The 22582-nt window shown below is 45.4% G+C and overlaps 1 protein-coding gene across 4 annotated transcripts in view; it reads right to left on the reverse strand.

Moving 5' to 3' along the window:
• Positions 1-1164: 1164 nt before the first annotated feature.
• Positions 1165-22582, reverse strand: part of usp32 (ubiquitin specific peptidase 32) — a 67443-nt gene continuing 46025 nt past the window's right edge. For all 4 annotated transcript variants that reach the window (XM_085479033.1, XM_085479031.1, XM_085479032.1 and 1 more), the window contains exons 17-34: positions 20618-20772; positions 19701-19782; positions 19543-19617; positions 17547-17685; positions 17287-17392; positions 16937-17110; positions 12068-12242; positions 11168-11319; positions 9215-9326; positions 8952-9136; positions 8680-8864; positions 8283-8369; positions 7745-7865; positions 6818-7009; positions 6469-6694; positions 5915-6369; positions 5735-5827; positions 1165-5397 (exon numbers count right to left, since the gene is read on the reverse strand). In XM_085479033.1, coding sequence (XP_085335159.1) covers positions 5224-5397; positions 5735-5827; positions 5915-6369; positions 6469-6694; positions 6818-7009; positions 7745-7865; positions 8283-8369; positions 8680-8864; positions 8952-9136; positions 9215-9326; positions 11168-11319; positions 12068-12242; positions 16937-17110; positions 17287-17392; positions 17547-17685; positions 19543-19617; positions 19701-19782; positions 20618-20772 — 2888 coding nt within the window. In that variant the 3' untranslated portion in view covers positions 1165-5223. The remainder of the gene's footprint in view (positions 5398-5734; positions 5828-5914; positions 6370-6468; positions 6695-6817; positions 7010-7744; positions 7866-8282; positions 8370-8679; positions 8865-8951; positions 9137-9214; positions 9327-11167; positions 11320-12067; positions 12243-16936; positions 17111-17286; positions 17393-17546; positions 17686-19542; positions 19618-19700; positions 19783-20617; positions 20773-22582) is intronic.

A 22582-nucleotide genomic window follows, 5' to 3' on the forward strand; every position in this document is an offset into this window, starting at 1 on the left:
TGGTATCGTGCCATCTCTATTCCAAATATGGATAAAATAAAGTAGCTCAACCTTGACAAAAGTCACTCTGCTGGGTTGGGAAGGCAATATGAAGGAGCCAAGTTAGTTTATTACTACAGTCTGATTATGTTAACTCGAAACTTGTGAGGTAAATGTGGAACTTTTAGGCCGTTGGCTGCTTTAATCAATTGGGGATCAAGGAATAGCTGAAAGTGTTGGGGTACCTGGGTCTGGTGGTCAGTGGTTTTGATTTTGTTTGTCTATATTCTGTGACTTAGTGTTTCTCTTTTTTAGTTAGTATCTCCTGATTTCCAGTCTTAGGTTTTGTTTATATGCCTTTTCATGTCAGGTTCACACTGCTGTGTTGTTTCCTGTTTTACTGACAGTCTGCGTCTGTTAATGTTTCCAGCTGTGCTCTCATCCTGTGTCTCATTCCCTCGTCATCCTTCTCTGTATTTAAGCCCTGTGTTTTCCTTGGTCTGTTTCACGATGCCTCTCATGCTGTGTGTTCTACCTGTTTAATCCTTGTTCATTTTTCCAGTTGAACCTCCGAGGACCTGGCATCCACACGTGGACGTCACATTTTGGGTTGTTTAGACCAAAATACTAAGTTTTGCTCTACAAGGGCCTGATATCCACTTATGAGGACGTTATCCTGCCACTGTTCTATCGAAATTTAAAACGAATGTCCTCATGTGTGGATCTCATTTTTCTCAGCAACAAACATCAGGTAAAAAACAAACAAAAACCTGGTAATTCTTAGTTTTTACATTCATCAGATCCCAGTCAGCCTAAATAGGAAAGAGAAATTAAAAATGCATGCTGTGAAAGAGTTCGGGTCTTAGGAGGTTAAGTTAGATTTATTAGAAAAACAGGAAACTAAGTTTCTAAGTTTGACCTCCTGCAGTCGGCGCTTCGGGTCCATTCCTGCCTGCCGCACACAGCCTGACACAAAGGAGCTTAAAAATATGTTGGAGTTCAGTCAACTTATGGCCAAACATAATGAGACACCATCGAGTTGGATCGTTTCTGTCTGTGTGATGCTTTGCTCCTGCTTGTGGCATTAAATTGAGATGATCAACGAGGCTGTTCTACTTCACAAGTCTACGCAAATTGCCTGAAGTGTCAGATCAGGGTTGTGACCACAACAAAACGACTCTGATGTCATTTCCTTTGCTGAATTTAATTTGTTGCTTGGGTATTTCGTTACAGATCAACAGGATCACTCCATATACACAACTACAGGTACAGTATTTTGTACAGTTCATATTCAAATACATAGTTTTCATTGGCTTATTTACAAAACACGTTTTGTTTATGTACACGTTTTCATGTCAGTGCAATGCGACTTTCTTCCAACGAACACCTTACAAAAAAGTTTATTAAATTAACACATCTGGTTCACATCAGACAGATATGAACTTAAATAAAAAAAGAAGCTACACACACTGAAAGACAGCTCAGTAGTCGATCGCACTGCCTGACACCGTGAACTAATCTTCCTGGGGGGCGGGGCTTCAGATGCTAGCCCGATGTTCTACAGAATCCGTGCTAGTCCAGTTTCCCTGGGCGTCAAATCCTCGTTCCTGGATTAGAAAAATTGTGCTGAAAGTAACCCCGACATGAAACATTTCTGCTAAGAGATTACGCTACCGGCCGTTTGAGGGCACATTCACAGCCCAAGAAACAAAGAGAAAAAGAAAGAAGTTGACATCTATTGCACCTTTAAGTAGAGCAAACATTGCAAACTGAGCTCTCAAGGGACAATTTTTCCTTCGAGTCCTGTGATAACCTTCAACCACAGACACAAACTGGACACTGTCTACAGCTCAGTGCGACGGCAGGAGGGTGGAGGGGGAAAGAAAAAGAGCTGGCCAAGCAAACATAAATAACACTCTTATGTACATTTCCATTTGTTCAACAAATGTGATCTTTGCAGAAGGAAATAAAGTTTCATTCAGTGACAGATTTATCTCCAAGTACATCCATAACAAAGTCGTCTCATCACAAATACAGCAGCTAAAAAAGGGGACGAACGCAGAGACGAGGCTCTGCGCTCCAGAAGACGAAGCCGGGCGCCATCGACAGTCTGCCGTCTGTTCACAGTGATTAGACGGAGCCCCCTGACGTGACAGGAGCTCCGCCATTGCTGCTACAAAGCAGACACACAGAACTCTGCAGCTGGAACCACGCGGTGAAAACATGGGCTCGTCCATCTCAAAGAGACCTCAGCAGCCACGTCGAAGCAGCCAAACCTTCAGAGGAAAGGAGGAACGGCAGAAACAAATCATTTGCTCGAACGTTGGCTCCAGTCGTGTAGCGATGCATTTACGCTCCTCACACAAACAGACTTTGGTTACTTTCCACACGTGAGCACATCTGTCTACGGGGGGATGGTTGTTTCCAAATCATTTCCCTGAAAACATCCCGGCAAAAGGTGAAAACGTTCTAAGACACTTATTTGATTTTTCTTAAAACTTTCATAGAACTTCCTGAAAAAGTTTAAATATTTATTCATTTCCACCAGAAACCATCATCCCAGTCATCAAACGTTATGCCAGCAGCTAAGAAATGAAATCATTAAAAATGGACACTGCTCCGTCTACACTGACATGTCACTCGCTTTTGTTGGACACCCATCAGGGTGTGGCTGGCCCACTGGATGGCTCAGCTGAGGAAAAGGGGGAAACTGGTTTAAGATATGAAACACTAAGCTATTAAAATGAGATTGTGAAAGTCCGTCTATTGAGACTGGGCATTAAGATCTGCTAGAAATACAGAAGCTGGAGTAAGACCTTACAGTTTGTGTTGTGCTTTGATGGTACCCATTCACAAATATGTGGTTTCAGCACCCCTGCTGCAGCGATCAGACTGCACAGGACGGGGCACCTCACACGGCTCTCCAGGCTCGATACCCACAAAGCTCAGAAAGGTGAATGCTTGCATTGGTGGTGTCATTCACAAGCAGGCTGCTCATACACGGCAGGGCAGATGTGGCCAAGTGCACAAGTGACTAATATACCAGCCTATGGAGGCTGTAGCCAGTGAGCTAGCCAACAAGTGGTTATCCATAGATTCATTTTTTCCCCCTAAAACTAAAAAGTGTTCCAGGAGCATCTATGATCCCCTAAGCAGCAGGAGGTGGGACCACTGCATCTTTATACACTCATGCTTCAGGTTTTAGGTGTGCTAAGCGGCATTGAACCCGAGGCTGAGCCTGCTGTTCCTATTACACATTAAAACAACTCAAAAATACAAGATGGAAGCTTTAAAAATGTAATGATGTGGAGTCGGAGAGAAGCGACTGACCAACCCTCTGCAGCCGCTCCATTGGTCATTGCATTCGCCTCTCACTCAAATGAAATACTCGTGTCAGTACACTACAAACTGTCTGACACAGTGTGTGAACTCTGACAGGGGAGAGAAATCACACGAGTGGGAATTTATCGGAGATATTTGTTAGATATCCGTCCGATCTATGAGTGCACGTCCGCACTCGACACTGAAGGAGCTCTTCCTTATTTCCTATCGTGCACACACTGGTGCAAAAGTCACTGCTCATATTAAACAGCATGACTTCTGACCTCACAGTCCAGGAAGGTTTATCAGGTCTGTATGAATTCACTGAGAGTAGATATATGAACTATGATCGCTTCAGGGACAGAAGTTAGAACCCAGGTGCTTTTCCAACTCCACGTTTGCACGGTGCAACCAAAAGTACCTGAACTGTGAATCATGCAAAGCTGCTCTAGTTGCGTGAAAAACAAAAAACCCAACAGTGCAACACATGAAACACTCATGGTTAACAAAGGCTTCCCTGCCTCTGTGCGAAGTAGCCAAGGTGAGAAACACTCACAGCGATCTGTGGGACTCGTTCGAATGTGAGCAAAGTGAAGTGTAAGCACAGAAGCCACATGAGACACAGTAATAAAGGCTAAAGTTGGATTCTGAATAGCATTATGGGTAATGTGGTTTACAGGCTTTGAGCAAATAAAAAAATCTCTGGTTCTTCCGTTTTGACACTTTTAAAATAACAAACAGTAAAATAATTGGCTGTGATGGACGCAGGAAGTCCAGGTTTGGGTGGACAGCAGAGAACTGCAGAGGTTTGCATCAGCCCCGTGGAGATGTGCCTGGTGTCTACAGGTGGGGCCTTTAGGTAGCCTGAAGCAACTCTAAGAAAAACTAAAAAAATAAAGCAGATCCTCTAAAATGACACATTTACACAATCAAAAAAAAGCGTTTAAACATATACCGTACAACTTTTTAAATCATGGCACCTGTCCCCAACAAACCCAGGTTCTCAGTCGTCGTGGCTACATACTGGTCAACATTGCACAAATCACCGTGGATATTTGGCAGCTGCAGGACCAAACACAGCTTTTGGCAAACGTGCCGAATTTGATGTGAACATCAGGACCCGAGTGTCCTGGGAGGGGAGGGGGGTCTTTGTGGGGGTGTTCCTGAATGCATGTACCGAGTCTCCTACACTAAAAGGAAGCATTTCATGATATTAATACTGTCACAGACTTTTGGGGTCCAGTTGGCTGAAAGAATGCAGGAAGCGATGAGGTAGCGTATGACGCGTGTTTTCCTGCTCACACTATCGCTAATAAAACCTCAGCAGAACCATTGGTTTGAAAGCTTGCCCGGGCATCCGTCGTCTCCCGTGGCACCAAACGTGACTCCAGCACACAGTGAACGCTGGGCCCCGTGTACAGTTGGCATCCGTAGGCCTGCAGGGACTCACGCCTGGAGCACATCGGTTTTTCCCTGCTCAGGTCAAATCGTGACTCTGGGTAGAAAAAGCCGTCTTTTGTTTTGAATCCTGACATCACAAGTGATAAGTGCACGATAAGAAAGCAACATCGCTGCATGACTCGGCCGTACTGCCATACATTCAGAGATGCGTTAGTGTGCAAGTATATTTTACATCTATGTCATGGCGAGGATCACGGGGTGGGAGCTGATGGGAGTTCGTCGGGCTCAGCAAAGTGCACCGGTCGGGTGCTTTCACAGGGAGGGGCTTCGCTGTTGTCTTAGCAAACCTTTTCACCGATCCGTGTTTGCAGTCGAGTTTAGAAAGTGCTGCGAAGCAGCCATAAAGACCGCGCGCGGTTCAACTGTCAGCCGTTCGTGAGATCTTCTGGCGCTTCCTGTTCAGAGCAGCAGGCTGAAAGAGGCGAGCGGGCGTAGTGCTGGCTGATGGAAGACGAGCTGCGGTCACTGGAGGACGCAGTATTTCTTGTAGTCTGACTCAAAGTCTTCGTCCATGCTACTGGTGTCGGCCATCTTCTTGCCATCGATCTTTGGCAGGAACTGGGAGTAGTTGACTCCCTGCTGCTCGTAGAAGAGAATGTAGGCCGAGTCGGTGTCGATCTCCTCAGAGTGCACTTCCTGTAAATGAAAAAACAAATAAAGCGGAGTGTTGTTACAGCGTGGTCGCATTTGGGGTGTCGACAGAGCCAAACTTTTCCTTACATCACACAAGAGTGCCCAGCGTGTGCAGAGCAGCATGTGTTAAAGTCATGATAAAGGTGTGTGTGTGTGTGTGTGAGACACTTTAACCAATAAAAACAACCCACATAAACCAGCACAGCTTTAAGAGGACCATCTGTTTCCCTGCACAGTGCTCCTCTAAGCTGAGTCTGTGGAGGTCGTACTGGATGTGTAGGAGGCTGTAACTAGTTACCTAGTACCTGCAGACAGTAGTGGAGGTGTGCTGCTGCCTTACCTTGCAGCTGCTGTCATTGTAACAGTACCATTTCCCATTGGGGTTTTTGGCATATGTCACATAGTGGCCTCCTCCCAATATTCCTGAATGGCACTGGAGAGATGAAGCAGAACAACATTCAGGACTTGTCTGACTGTTCTCCCCGCCCGTATGCCAGCGTGCACAAAGCGCCTGACTTACTGATATTGCATAGAGGTTGTATATGGCATCCAGACACATGTTGTCTCTGTGCTGCAGCAGAGAGCCGTCCGGCTCCGTGCTGCTCTCTGTGCTGCAGTCGGAGCACAGCCCGTTGCTGTCTCCGTTCACAAGGACCACGTCACAGTGGCTGCTGGATGCTTCACTACCGGAGGACGATTCTGATGCAACGCCCTCTCCTGACCCCTGAAGCCCTGACGCTCCTCCTGCTGCTGAACCCTCTGGGTCCGCCTGCGGTGCATCGTCTCTCAATTCAGCCTCAGAATTAGCTGCTCCGTCCAGGTTCTCCTTGCTGTTGGAGAGGCGATGTCTGCTGCCCAACTGGGGAAGGCGCAACCGACCTGGTCTGCGGCCTCCGCTCCCGGCCTTCGGGCTGCCAGACGGGCTACTGTTCCGGCTGAGAGAGGGAGCAGACTTCCTGCTTGAAGCTGGGGAAGCTGTTGGGGAAGCAGCAGTGTTAAAGCATTAGCACTTCAATTTTCACATTCTTTAAAAAACACAAACAGTGATGAAAGTCTTTACTGGACATGCCGTACCTTTGGGGAGGTTGCCAAAGCCAGCGGGTGCAGAGATGGAGGACAGATTGTCTTCTCCGACCCTCAGCAGATCCTCGCTCTCACTGCGGGAGTGGAGGCAGCGATGCTCGAGGTCCCTGGGAGCCAGGAAGGCGCTGGGGTCAAAATTCTCCCGTGGAAACTTGACGATCTTTTGGGACTTGATCCAGCGACCATTCACGAACTGGAAGCGCTTCAAGTGGACAATCTACACAAGTGAACACGTGTCAGACGCCGTCTCTAAATTTATTTCACGTGAGAACGTTAAATGCTACCAACACCCACGCATCGTTTCACATAAAACACTCAGATGCACGAGTCTGCTCCTGACCAGTATGGGTGGCAGCCTCCAGAGGTCCAGCTTCTTGGTGGCCAGTCGGTGGGTCTTGCACTTGGAGCAGTAGTAGAGTTCGTCCTCTCCCAGCTCCTCCTCGCTGGTGAAAGCCTTCAGACAGCTGTCCAAGCTGATGGGCTCAGCCTGAGCTCGCCGAGACTGCTCCACACTGCAGTGCTCCTCCACAATCTGCAGGGAGAGGAGCGCGATGCATGACGGAGGATAATGGACCACGAGAGCAGACACTCGGGGAAACAGCTACCAGGTGTCGTTTTAGAGCCAAGCAAAGTGCAACTTTAATGCATCTAACAAGTTTTACTGCTCAGAAACTCATTTTTCCTAGAATTCACATAAACCACAGCACTTACCAACACACCTCGAAGGAGTCTGGACACTTTAATCTGACATTTACTGACTCGCTGACGCCTCCGTGTGGCCATACTCTGAATCACACCATATTCTGGTTTGCACAGCGATCATTACATGAGGACAACTGGACCCTGATGTAGAATTGCTAATATGACGGTGTGAAATATGAAAGCAGTGTTGCTGCTCATCACTCCTCCTGCCCCGAGGAAAGCTGGTGTTTACAAATGATGACGTTAATGACAGCGAGCACCATTTTCACAGAAATTCCATTACTGCTCTAACTCGAAGTGACTTTTTCTCTGCCTGAATTGGTGCTGTGTGTGTGTGTGTGTGCGTGTGTGTGCGCGTGTGTGTGCGTGCGTGTGTGTGCGTGTGTGCGTGTGTGTGCGTGTGTGTGTGTGTGTGTGTGTGCGTGTGTGTGTGCGTGCGTCTGTGTGCGTGCGTCTGTGTGTGTGTGTGTGTGTGCGTGCGTCTGTGTGCGTGCGTCTGTGTGTGTGTGTGTGTGTGTGTGCGTGTGTGCGTGCGTGCATGTGCGTGCGTGCATGTATCCTTTACCCTCTCCTGGGAGGTCTGGTAGCGGAGGTGCAGGGCAGTTGGATCCCAGTCTACAGCTATGTAAGCATTTCCTACAGAAGCTCGGTCTTCTGTGCACTCTATCGTACAGCCTCTGCAGAACCTGCAAACACACAGATGTGCAGTACAGATGTGTGAGTTTTGCTTATAGAACACGGTTACAACAAATCAAATGTCATAATCTTGCATCAAAATGTGCTACTCCCACTTTAAGCTGTATGTAAGCCTGAATTTCACAGAACTTCAGGACAATGAGGTTCGGTTTATTTTGCCACAGCTGCACTCTCACTTTAAGCACACAAAAACAACAAAACTCTGTATTTCCAGTATTGTAATTCAGCAGGAGACGGCGTGCATGGCGTCTATCGTAGATATTAGCTGCAGCATTTGCACGCTGGGGGCTGGAGGATTAGAGAGTTCGGCTGCGTCACACAGCTGAGCTTTTGCGTGCACCTCAGAGCTGCAGAGCGTGTGTGAAAACGGCTTTAGTCGCGAGTGTCTGTATCCGAAACGCTCTTACCTGTACCACGGACACCAGGCACACGAGTTTCCATCCTTGCCCACGACCCTCAGAGTAAAGGGGTACTGATAGCCCATGCTGTCATCACTGCAAGTTAAAGGAAGACAAAAATGTCAACAAACTTGTCAGCAAAGTTATTTTTTCCTTCCAAAATTAAATTACACTAAACAAGGGAAGTGGCACGGATCAAGCTTTAGACAGCTGATGCTGATCCGACCTGATCCTGATTGCGTAAGAGACTTCGTCCGGACAGACCTGCTGCCTCAGTTTAACAGAGGAGAGTCTGGAAGTTCGCTCAGGTTCACACTCGAGAGGGTAAATGCTTCTTCAGATGAATGTTACTCAACAGAATCACACGAGTGTTTCTCTAATAAAGAGATTCGTAGGAGGAAATTACCAGTCCTGGGCATGGTTGCTGGCCTCCTGTGGGGGCAGGGGACTGGCCAGTCTGGACACCTGGATCCAGACTGCGTCGTACAGGTCCTTCTTACTGGTGTGCACAGTGCAGGGAACAATGAGCGGCATGCCGAACAGACTGGGTCGGTTCTTCTGAGACGACAGGAAGTACAACTCTGTGCGCATCTAAAGCGGGGGGCACAAACATTTACGTGTTACGTCTACAACAACCATAAAAATGACACTGCATTAGTTTTTTCTACGAGTTCTCACCATCTTCCTGTGCATAGCGATGATGTATCCAATGAAGGGGCTCTCGTGCACCGGTGTGATGTGTCCATTGGCGACCCCGTTGGTCAGAGGCGTCTCAGGGCTGCAGGGCCCACCATTAGGGATGAGGTCTAGCTTACTGCCCACGTGCCCATTGGCAGCTGTATTGTTGGCTATAGGTGTGATATCTGATGGAGGAGGGGAGAAAATGAGAAACTCGCAGGTAGCTCTCTGGTGAGTGCGCAGACATGTGTAAGATGACACACCTGTCAGCGTGGGCGAGCTCAGTGATGTTGGTGAACCCGGCACCGGGACCTCGAACGCACACAAGAAGCCGTTGACAGACAGACGGACCTTCTGGTTATCCTGAGGGAAGTTCTGAAAACCAAAGGTCAGCACATAAGACTGCAGCAATAAAGACGCCTACATGCAAACATTTCAGCAGAACTACGAGTTCATTGCACGCCGGTTTGTGCCACACATCTAAAACCTTGGTAGGACTTTAACTCTCGTTCACGTAGATGGTGCTAAATGGCGTCTGCAGCTAGTGGTGCAACGGATCAAAACTCTCACGGTTTTAAAGTCACGGATCGGATCAATTTTCGGATCAGCAAAAATAGAAAAAAAAGACAAAAATTCGACTCGCCGTTTACTTATTCAAGTATTTTTTGCCTATTAAAAATCATTCAACTGAAGACTCATTCCAGGCACTTATATAAAAACAAATTAAGGTGCAATATGGACATTATGGACCATGCTGGGCAGCCTCTGCACACGGCCATAAACAACCAGAGGAGTCTGTTCAGTGACAGGTTGCTTCTCCCAACGTCAAGGACCAGCAGACTTAAAAAGTCCCACACGCCAACAAACTGTTTAACTCCTCGCTGGAGGGGAAACGGGGACAGAGGAGGGGGGAACAAGTAGCTGTAGTGCCTTTTCACTGTGCAATAGTTGTTGTTAATATCCAACGGTGTAACAGACTCACAATACTTAAAATGTGCCGTTCCCTTGTATTCTTATTCCTATTTATCCCTTTTGTATTCTCTGTATTTATAAATGTGTATATTTGGTATATTTCTGCTCACATTCTGCAACTTCTGGAAACTGAATGTCCCGGAGGAACCCACCCGAGGGATAAATAAGGTTTCATCTAATCTAATGTAATCTATAGGGCAGTGCAGGGCTTTGTATCTACCACTCTGGGCAGCAAAGGGCTGCTTAAATGCCGCAAACTCCTCTGCTCCGCTACTTGGACCGCTGGCGCTGACCATAACTATCGCTTGACAGACTGACCACGCGCACCATACACATACTTTTTTTTTTCCCCCCCGAGTCTTCGGATCACGTGCGTACCGAACCGTGGAGTGGGATCGGTTCGGATTTCGGATCAACCGTGATCCGTGGCACCACTATCTGCAGCAGCAGCTGCGTGTTTCCATGCAGCCGTATAACAACTGGAAGACGTGCTGCAGCAGCACTCACATCCTCTGGCACTTTTTATCTTTGATCGTGTTCGACGTTTCAGCTGTTAATTCTGGAGCGCTCTCACTGCGCCGCATACGATCGCCTAAAATATCAAGATTCTTATTATGGACACAAAATACACCTCACAGAGGAAACGTAACCATGTGGACTGACAGACAAATGAGTGTTTTTAACACAAAGAGTCTCGTGTTAAAAACACTACAAGGTTAGAGTTAGTAACGTATGACTTTCACCAGGGTCTAAGTGTGAGTGTGTACGGTCATGGATTGAACACAGCATTACGCCCCCACCAAGAACCAACCACACCGCCTGCCACAGACGGGCCCTTTATGTCGTCCAGGAGAGCGACCACCACCTCCACCACCACAGCAACATTTCCACACACCAATGAGACAACGCGGCCAAAATGTGGCTCCGACCCACACGCTTCGATTATGCACGTACCGTGGCTTTCCTGATCGCTGCTGTCAGCACGTCTGAACCAAACTGTGAGGAACATTAACATAACGTGATCATGTCTCACTGAGGAGAGGATGAGGCCAGCAGTGTTACGAGATACGAGCATCACTCACACACATTTGTAGTTTTTAAGTATAAATCGTAACCTAGATGAGCGAAGACAAACAAGCAGTGACTGCAAAGGTTCGAGACAAAACGATTCAACGAATCCTTCATTTTAATGCCGTCTTCTGCTGCATGGCGCACAGATGAGAGCGTCAGCGTGGTGCGAATACCTTGATATTAGAAGAATGGACCTCAGCCAGGAGGATCTGCTCGGGCTTCAGGCTGCACAGTTCACTCAGCTGTTTCTTCAGCCCGGTGTACTTCTCGTCCATATTCAACCTCAGGCCGTAGCGCACGGGCGTGGAGCCGTCCAGCTTGATAACTACAGACACATCGCAGCATAGCACCGTTCAGAATTTGTTCTTTAACAAAGAAATAGGTTTTAATGACCACACAGCACATTTTTATAGATTCACTTAAAAAAAAATACAAATCCAGCAGAGTGTGAGAGAATGAAACAGCGAAAGGTGGACCTCCTATAAGAAGGACACATTACTGCTGCAGGGCTTCAAACAGGCTGCTGACAGAACGAGGGAAACATGGTCAGGTCTTACGTCCAGGCTGGAAACATTTGTGTACAGTCACACTTCCGGCAAGGCTGCCGGACACTGGCGCCACCGGGCCCTCTGACCACCACCAGTAGGCAACGGGTGAAGTGTCTTGCCCAAGGACACAACGACCGAGACTGTCGGAGCCGGGGCTCGAACTGGCAGCCTTCCGATTACAAGACGAACTAGCCATTTCCAGCAGGATACAAGCTTAAATCATCGCAAACTGGTTTCTCAAACCTGTCATTGAGTTCAATGCACTAAAATGACCTACAGAACGACCTAATGTCAGTTTCGTGGAGCAGCTTTGTGGATGTGGTGGGAGAACAAATCTGCAGCAACGGTGTTATTCCATCATGTCAACAAGGACCAAAATCTGAGACGCTAAGAATTTTATTCTGAAGCAAAAAGGGAGTCCAGCCCAGTGCTAGCCTGTCTGCCTCCAGCTTTAACCACTAACACTGATCAGTTCTGCAGCATTAACTCTAAGCACAGTTGATTTCTGTTCATCGGCCTGCTCACCGGTGATCTCCAGATGCATGGAGCTGTCCATGGGCAGAGGCAGAGACAGGAAGTTGAAGGGATCAAAGCGAGCGCTGATGTGGCCGCAGGTCTTACACTTCACCTGAGACTTGAGCTGTCCGTGGAACAGGTCGACCACGATGGAGCGGTTCCTACGCAGGTGATTCTCCCACGCCTGAGAGTGGAGAAAGCATAGCAGACCGTCACCAGATCATACGCTGTTAATTCTGTAAATCCCAACATCAATACGGTGCCTTATCCTCCGATTCAGACAAAGAGATCGCAAAGGCTGTGAATGAACATCAACATCCCTCTGAAGAGGGGAGGGCTCGCTTTTCAGCTGAGACCACAAAGCCTGAGGATAGAAGTCAGAGCCGGCCTATCCCCATTTCTCAGGTTTTACCCAATTTTATCATCTATCTCCCAACAGAGTTAGCTGAAATAGTTCAGCTACAGTTATTGTACCGTTATAAGAACATTACTAGTTAATGCCACTTTAACAACACGGGGAAGTCCTTCCCTCTGAAGACATCCTTTCTTTCTTTTTCTTGGTTGTGGTAACAAATAACTAAACAGCAACAGATAAAATGTGATTTGTGCCACTGCAGACACCTACAGTTTCAGAAAAATTAATAAATAGTATAAAAAAAGACAGTAAATATGATTTGAAGTGAGTAGAAGTGAGGACAATGAGTGTTTTAGCATAAAGGGATTGTTTTCATACCTTTCTTATTGTTTTTGAAAAGCAGCCCCTGCCCATCACACTCCCACCACCCTGTCTGACTGTTGCTGTCATGTTCTTTATTAGAAAATGCTGTGTCTGTTATACACCACATGTAACGCAACCCAAACCTATGGGCTCAAAATGTGGTCACAAATATTTTGTACTTGTAAAAAAGATTTGTGTGTGGACTTAGCCAAAAAACCCTGCAAGTTACAAGTAAGAATTCTGACCCTATTTTTCTTCCTTTAAGCTGATTGGTCAATGTCATGTCAATCACAAATGTAACAATCCAATCAGAGAACAGATGGGTTTGGCTGTCGGAGGGGCGCTTTTTTTTTGAACTGCAGGTCTTTGAAGGGAATAAATGGCCTTTTACATGCCAACCCAGCGTTTTCCTTCATCACCACGAAGGAAAACAGTCTGTGGTCGTCCGAGTTTGGTGATTTTTGTGTCACAGGTCTACGTGTTTAATACAGGGACTACCACAGCCTTTTCAACAGCGCTGCGGACGCGGGGGGGGGGGGGGGGGGGGGGGGGGGGGCAGTGTTTTGGAAATGACAGTCTTCATCACAAAGCTTTCTTCGTTATGAATTAGCATACATGTTTTTATTGAACATTTGAAGAACTAGCAAAAAAACCAAAACTCTTGTAGTTCACATAAAGTCAGAGATGAAAACGACAAGGAGCAGGTGCATCTAGTGCAGGTACTGATGCAAAAACCCACAGAGCCCAGCAGCCAGCAACAAATTCTGGATCCTTGGCTTTTAGTTAGCAGTTAGCAGTTAGCAGCACATCCTGCCTCTGATGTGAAAGGACTTTTATGCTGCGCACTGTGACTCACAGCAATGGTCCTGGGTCAGCCCTGACTTTGTGTTAAACTAATCCTAAAGTAATAATGTTATTTCTAACCACTGATATAGCACAACTTTATCCTTTCAACAGCTGCTGAAAGTTAGGGGACCTAGCTGCTATCGGATATTTATATAGAGATTACCCTTCAAGGACCTGCAGTTCAAAAAAGCGCCCCTCCGACAGCCAAACCCATCTGTTCTCTGATTGGATTGTTTAATTTGTGATTGACATGACATTGACCAATCAGCTTAAAGGAAGAAAAATAGGGTCAAAATTCGTACTTGTAACTTGCAGGGTTTTTTTGGGCTAAGTCCACACACAAATCTTTTTTACAAGTACAAAATATTTATGACCACATTTTGAGCCCATACAAACCTTCCAGAAAGTTCAACTTTTGTCTCGTCAGTCCATTTTCCCAGAAGCCATCATCAGTATGTTTTTGGCTAAATGTGAGACGAGCCTTTGTGCTCTCTTTGGTTTGCGTCATCTCATTAAAAACTAAAATGCCAGAAGGGATTTCTTTAAACACAGATGCCATTTTTCCTCAATCTCTTCCTCATTGTTGAATCGTGAACTCTGAACTGCAGTTCTTTGTTGTTCTGGTGTGTTGGTGACCTCCTGGATGAGTCTCAGCCTGGCTGATCCTGGAAGGTTCACCGCTGTTCCAAGTTTTCCCATTTGTGGATAATTACTGTCACTGGAGTCCCAAAGCCTTACAACTTACTTTGTCATCCAATGAAAGGTGTCAGTGACCTTGTTTCTCATCAGTTTCTTTAGATTGTTGCTTTTTAGGCTGGAAGATTTTCCAGAGGTTCTATTAAGGTGACAACAGGACTTATAGCAACTAGAGATGGCACGATACCACTTTTTTATGTCCGATACCGATATCATAAATTTGGATATCTGCCGATACCGATATGAATCCGATATAGTGTTTTTTAATCAACAAAACTGTTTTTTAAATATCTTGCTGCATTTTGTATAAGTTCATACTCAAGTTTAAAACAACAACTACACTAAAGCTATTCTGTTATACCTGTATGCAAAAAAAAATATTTCATAGTTCAGCAATACTGATCAATCTAATAAACTTAAACCTACACCATCCTCCCTATTCTGGTATTTTAAAGAGTACTTAGCATAAATATTAAGCAACCTAACTAATAGGGTTCCAACTCCCAGCAACAACAAAAATAAATAAATAAAAAATAGGGAACCACCCCTCACGCTCCACCTCATGATGCTTAATCGACGTAATCAACCTTAATTTGATGCAGTGTGAAAAAAAATGCACAGAAATCAATTATTTTTCAAGAAATATTAAATAGCTTCAACATCTTTCTTCAACAAAATTGCAGACTGCACAGATGGTACCTTCCCAAAGGAAAAAGTACTATAGCTTACTAGGGTATATATATTAGACTTAATAGTCACTATATACAGTAATTGACTTCTATTCATTTTACATCAAATTAAAACTTTGGGTGTCAGATAATTATTTATTAAAAGCTAGACATTTTAAATGAGAATAAGAAAGAAAAGTATGTCTTTGTGCCCCCTTTTCCCTGTTAATGCCCTATCGGCCCCCCTGGCTAAACTTTGCTAGATCCGCCCCTGCACAGTTACCAGCGTCAGCTACGTAGAAAAAGATCCTCGAGTAGAAAGTAATATTAAATACATTCTAACAACAGCTGATCAAGCTTAAACGTGCTGCTGTTGTTCAGCCGCTGGTTTCCTCTTTCTGCTGCAAAGTGGGACAAAAACAAACCAGAGAGACGGACTCGCACAGAAAAGCCGATCAGCTGATCATTAAGCAGTTTCATGATTGAAGTAGCAGCAGGAGAGGCAGTCACTTGTTAAGCTTAACGCAGGAATGCTTTACAAACATTCAGAGATGGACTTACACACTTGCTTTACTTCTCTCGGGGATAACTTTGTCGGAGATGAAATGCCGGGTTGCTAGCGAAGCTCCACATGCTATCCAGACCACCGACAGGTCCCGCATGCCACAGCCGCTCTATCACGTGATGCATACTGCTCCGACGTGCTAACGTTCTGAGGTGAGTTACGGCGTGTTGCAAGTTTTGTGAGGTGCTTTCGTGATATTTAATGGATCGGATTACATTTTTTATTTTTCTCCGATATCCGATCCAGTAATTTAGGTCAGTATGGGACCGATACCGATACGTAATATCGGATCCGTCCATCTCTAATAGCAACCAGTTAATTAAAAATATAACAATTGGCAGCTTTCCCTTGATAACAGATGAAGTCAACATTTAAAAACTGCATTTTGTATTTGCTTCACTTCTCTTTGTCTAATAATAAAAATGATTTTGTGATCTAAAAACAGCAAACATGCAAAAACAGAAATCAGCAAATGTAACCAACAATAAGCAGCGTTGGGGAGTAATGGAGTACATGTACCAGCGTTATTCAAAATACAAAACACGAGTAACTGTATTCTGTTACAGTTACCGTTTTAAAAGGCTGTATTCACAATACAGTTACTTTGTTGAAATAAAGGGATTACTCGGCGTCTTTTCCTGTTTCATACGTTAGGCTGTCCCCTCTCTATTTCTTCACGCCGGTGGAAACCCAAACACGCGAGGCTCAATCTCACGGCTCGTAATGACGTGAAGGAATATTTTTTAATTATTGTTCAAAAAATGATTTAATATGAAGGCAACAGGCAGAGTGTGTGACTCCATATTTGGCAACTTCCAAACGTTAGCCGAGATCACCTGCAGCGAGGCTGCGGGGCTCCGATTGTCCTGCAACATTACGCCACAGGGACACATACGGACTCAGTATTTCACTCAGTGCTGTAACGTTCTTATGAACATGATCACTCTTTTGCATTCACTCGTATGAAGCTCTCAGCTTTTACTTGTACAGTGAATTAAGCACAGCCGGCTTCCCTGACAGGAGTGTTTGTTCATCTTTAGAGTTTGAACTCAGTCGCTCGAGCAAAGATCCTGGAAGTCTCAACACAATTTACCCGGTTGAAGGCTATAGCTCACCTGGCTGTGCAGGTGAGGCTACTGCAGAGGTGTGGCTTAAAATCCCGCCCAGATCATTACCGACCAACCTTTGCTGCTACGTCTAATTAAAGGTTCTCTCTCTTTTGCTTGTTTTTATATTTATTATCTATCATTTGAATTAAAGCTCAGGGACTCCCCCGTTACAGTGTAATTACCTGAAATGTTTAAAATGATAATCCAGATGTTTATTATCTTATCAACCAAAATAACTTATTCTTGCTCCAATTAATCAGCAGTGTGAACTCTGACCTCAGAGGCCACCTCCCAGTCTGGCCGACCATCGCTGTCCTTCAGCTCCACGTACGGCTTCTCGTGGACTCTGTTCAGGTCTTCGTGGAGGCCGTCCAGGAGGAAGGCCAGCAGCTCCTGAGAGTCCTGCTGCTGGAAGCCATTGAAACGGGGGGCGTACTTTGCTATCGTCCACTAAAGCAATGAATCATAAACTCTGATTAGAACATAAGCACGACAAAACATAGCTGAGCCAAAAATATCATCCCACACTATCACTTTAATATTCTGTGGCCTCCTGTGGATGTGCACCCGCCTGCACATGAAACTCTTTTTGTGACTAATATATGGGAAATGCTGCAACTTCTCACCCTGAGTTTGAGTGGAGCTACATTCTTCTGTGTCCCACTCCACAGCTCCATCACCAGGTCGCCGTAACACTTGGCCATGTGACCTCGCATCCCAATAGGATTGGTTCTATTGATACACCAAAAAAACAAAAGTTAGTTAAAATGAAAATGTTTGTTTTTCCCCTCATTGTTGTTTTGTATTCATTATGAACAGTTGGTTTTCTGTTTTTCTTTAAACTATATCCACAAATACTCAATAAAATATTTTGAATAAAAGGCACCTGTTGAGCTCGTAGAGGTGTCTCCCTGAGAGGAAGTAGTCTGTGAGAGGCTTGGTGTTGCTCACACACTGGATGCTCGAGTTCATGAAGCAGGTGTTGCCAAGGTTACTGAGGCCAGTCGCCCCTTTCTCTGTGGGAACTGTGTTGGGATACAAAGACGTGCTGTTCAGATGCTAAAATGCTTAACTGAAGAAAAAAAGAGTCATACATACAAGCACGTATGACTTCAATATGTTTTTTACATATGAGAATAAAGGACATGAGGCCAAACTGTCTTTGAACGCTTAGACAGGAGTCCTCAAAAAACAAACACCTAAACAAAGAAACAAAAAACCTTTGAACTCCAAGCACTTTTGCTTTACTTCAAAACAAACTTTATACAAATTTTAAAAATGGATCAAAGGGTTAAAAACATCCTTTTTTCCTCTTTAGACATAATTCTGTATACTTATTATTATTATTATTATTAAAATGTATTTAGTGATATAATCTGCACTGGTCATAGTTACTTCTTGGATTTTGGAGTTCAACATTTTCCAGAGCTCGGGCGCCGCTTTAGCTCACTAGACCAAGCAACCATATTGTGGTGGATTTTTGTGTGATATGTATAACTATGTAACTATATACACTATATATCTATGTGTTCTGAACATATATATTTTAACTTTAATGCAGAGTCTTAAGCACAAGACATTTTGCTTCACCGAGGTTATTAAGGTTTTACAGTAACAGGGCAGTTGATGCTGTTGAGAGTTCGCCTGAATAACTCTCCAGCTCCGCGAACTGACCTTCACTAATACACACTCAACATCTTTCATGCAGCACAACCAAAACAGTAACATTGTAACAGAGATCCTGAACACATCACGATAAAATATCCTATGATATAATCACACACACACACACACTGAAGTGTTTTTATATATGAGAAAGCATGTATGTTATACGATTGTGCCACTTGCTGTATAAGATTTAATAATTAGGATTAATGTGTGATGTTTGACTGTGTCATGACCTATTGTGATAAGCCACAGCAGGGGGTAGCCGGAGTCCTGACTGGCCTTCGGCCAAGACCTTGGCCGCTACCAGACCCCTGCAGCTGTGTTTGGATGGGTGGGAAAGTTACCCAGCAGCAGGGGGATACTGGTCCCTGTATTAGGGGACCAGAGGACACCCCCAGAGCTCTTTTTCCTCCTGCTGCTGCCTCCTGTCCGTCTCGGTGTTGCTCTGCTGTCTGTGCTTAAGGCTGTACACCCCGGGGTTTTGCTTTGCTTGCTTTCTGCTTTGCAATTTTCTTGCTAAATGTCTGTATGTATTTTTCCTGCTGTTCATATGATTCAGTGTATTAAACTCTGTTCCAAGAATTCTACTCTTTTCCAGAGCATCTTTTTGAGTGTCTTGATTTTAATTGGATCTAAAGAGGTTGGATCCCCACATCGTTGGTGGGAGAAGGTTATTAGGGTGGCTTCAAAATTTGCGACCACAATATGAGGCCGCGTGGCTGAGAGCGGCCGACCCGAGGCCGTTTGCCGCATGTCTCCCCCCCGGCTCTCTCGTCACTCTACCCTTTCAAATAAAGCTGTACAAAGGCCAAAAAATGATCTCCAGAGCCTTTTCTTTAGAGGCAAAAGCAGAAGAAACATTACAGCTTTCACCAAAGCGGCGTGCTCTAACCATCAGGATATCATGGCGTGAGCTCGCTGAGAAACAGTATTTTGGATGTTTGTGTTGCGATTTCTTTCTCAGCTTCATTCCTGTTACCCTGCGCTGCTGTAACCCTTTACGAGCCAAACCTGTGTGAGCACTCGACTGTGCTCGGTCGACTCTGCAGCTCCCCGTTACATCTCTGACCTCAGAGAGGGCTTTGAGATTTCTGCTGTTTCACTGCTGTGATTCCACACTGATGACTGTAAGATTTAAACGTCACACCTGTCTGCTATAGTTAGCATCCTATCAGAGCATGCCAGCGGTTGCACAGTGCGCTCTTTAAACTTACCTTTGTGTCTGTCCATCTTACTACTGTTGGCAATGAAAGACATTTCCTCAGGCCAGCTCATGTCTTTGTTCCTGACTGTGGAGAAACAAAAGACATGTTTGTTCCACTCTGCTGTGCCGTGATACAGAACGATCAGCAACTCTGGGGAGAAACAACACCTTCAATAACCAGCTGCTGCTCATCCTGGATCTTCAGGCTTTCCAGTGTGTGATCTTCATCATCCAGAAGTGTGAGGTAGTTCTAGTGGACAACAGGTAAAGGAAACAGGAGAAGATTGGTTGCAGTTCATATGGCTGTTTAATAACTTTTGACTTCTTTCAGCACTGGGCTAACAGCTCTGCTCAGCTTTCTTCTGTGTCAGCTTATTTTAAAAGCAGCTGTAGTCTGGGCCGGGTTAATCTGCAAGAAGGTCCTGGGGGGCAAAACGATCTGCTGGGCCACAGACTGCTCCACACTGAACGAATGCACATATAAGTTCAGACTTACCACCACCCCCAACTTTCAGCTACATAATAATGTCTACAGGAAGCATCTAGCACTCTGCTTTGTAGCAGCAGTGCTTCCTGCAGGAGATTCAAGCTTTCTTCAATAGAAATGGGATTTAGGGAACAACACAAGGCTTTTAAAAGCAGTGGATTTCTCCCTGTTAAACATACTTTCATGCAGTTGGATGTGCGCTTTGGGATTCTGAAAGTGTTCTGACACTGGGAATACATTTTCCTTTAAAATGCATTCAGTGTGCTGCAGTAAACTCTAATAAAGGCTCGTATGGCCTTCATAAACAATAATCTCTCCAGGTCTGTCCAGCACTCTCATCTGAAGCTCTGTCCTACGAAACGCTTTCTTCTCTGTTTTCCTTTTAAGCATCTCATCAGCTTCATGACAGTAAAGCTCCTGCAAACATCTGGGCCTGTTGTGTTTCTGGTTGTTCTCTACTTTCTCTGGAAACCAAAGCAGACATTGGCTAACATATATCTAATATCTCATCAGAGCCCAAAAATATAACAACAGTGTGTGTGTGTCTCAAAGTCCAGGGTTAAATAGCGGGGATCGCTGTGAGAGATTTGATCCTCACCTCACTGTTGTAGAGCCAGAGCCTCATGTCCTCCTCCTTGATGCGGAGCCTTTGCGACAGGTACAGGTGGATGTCCTTAATGGTGCCCATGCGGCTGAAGCAGCCCGTGTAGGCCAGCATCCTCTTCAGAGGAGCGTTGGGGGATGGCACGTTACCTGCTCGAAGAAAGCAACAGTGACATACCCCAGCCACGCTCGGATGCAATTATTCATTCACACTAATGTCTGTTCCCATTGGCTCTCACATAATCACTGTTCATCTGTTCACAGGTTGGCAGACCCAAACAGCTGATCGGTACCAACAGCAGCATGTTGCTGACTGAGGATTAGTTGTAAGAAAGCAGCAAGAAAAGGGCAATCAGTGCAGGTTTGATTGGTCAATCAACTTAGTGAATTTAGAGCACTGTGTGTGGATTAAATCAAACACAAACCAGGCAACATTAGTCCTGTTACAATCGAGATTGATTGGAGGGTTTTTCATGTGCACAGCTTTGTAATTAAGCATCCTATAAACTTGGTGTGATGCTTCACTGCCGCCTACAGCTGTCAGGATTACATTCTGTGGAATATGAGGTATAAATTAGATCTACAGTATATCAGATACTCGACTCCATGCCTAACAAAGGTCTGAATGCCCAGCAATGACAGCGGCTGCCCAGATAGCGTGAGTCACGATGGAAGCTAAAACTCAGCGGGCTCTGTGAAACCTGTAACCAGAAACTCGATCTGTTGACTTGATTAGTGCCGGCAAGCTCGGGGTGAGCGCTGAGCATCTCCAATCTGATTACAGCTCGAGTGACTACGCACGCCTACGCATTTCGCCTCGTCATCTCGCCGCAGTGGGACATCTTTTGTTTACAGGTGTCCGTTTATACACTATGCAAGAGAGAATGAACCGCTGAGCTGAAAATCAGGCATCGCTTACTGTGTGAGTGGGTGGGTCTATAAATAGAGTCAACTGGGAGCGTTTTACCTCATATGGCTGAGCAGCCATCTACCTACAGCTCACTCACACCTGCTGGAAAAGACTCCAAGAATCTGGAGAAAGAAACTACTGACAAAGCTAAAAATCAATATTGGGCTGCAAGCTGCCACTGCCATGTGTTCATGTCACCCAGTAATTAGAAATGAAGGTTGAAGTTCCATCAAACAAAGAAGAATCAGGAAATGAACATCCAGGCCCAGTAAGGCTGCTGGTCTTATGGTTTTAAAATGGACCGAGGCACAGAAACTGCTTTGTGGACCAATGAAGAGAGGGGCCACTGACGGTCTAGGGTGCATCAGAGCCCTTCCAGCACAGGTTTCACATCTGGAAAGGCACCATCAGTGCAGAAAGTTACAGTGAAGTTAGAACCTGCAAGTGCACTGGAACAATGCACACTGCATGTATTACCACAGCGTGGCTTCATACTAGTCGGGGCCCTAAAACGGCAGTCCAGACCTTTGACCGACTAAAAACACTGAAGACCCCACAGGAGCAGGCGGAGTCGTCTCGGACAAGAACGAAAGCATCACTGCTGTCCTCAGGTCTGTTTACAGGCGCTGTTGAGACAGGAAGCTGCGTAGCTGTGAACTCGCTGCAGTCTCCGTGTTTTAAACGTGTTCAAAATGAGCTCATAGTTTTCTTAGTTTAAACATCTGACGTTGTCCACAACACGGATCAGTGAGAAAATCATTGGGTTTTTTAGAATTGGGGACGTAACCATAGCAACAGGTTTTCTGCTGACAGGAAGCACATTTCTTTATGTGGTGATGGATAGCGTTTAGAAACAGCTGCTGCTCCCTGTTTGGGGTTTTCCTGAAGTTTCCTCATTTTGGAAATTGTTCTGAAAAGCAGGGAGACCGAGGCGACTGTGATTACGCCGCTCACTGCTCCACCTGCTAAATAACACTACGACGAGCTGTGTAGATGAAAATAAAATGGTTTGATTATTCCAGTGTTAGACTGATCAGCATTTCTCCTTTG

This window comes from Copadichromis virginalis, linkage group LG14 (genome assembly GCF_057382275.1).
Source record: "Copadichromis virginalis isolate Kocher_CV1m ecotype Utaka linkage group LG14, C_Virginalis_male_GT1.1, whole genome shotgun sequence".
Classification (NCBI taxonomy): Eukaryota; Metazoa; Chordata; class Actinopteri; order Cichliformes; family Cichlidae; genus Copadichromis; species Copadichromis virginalis.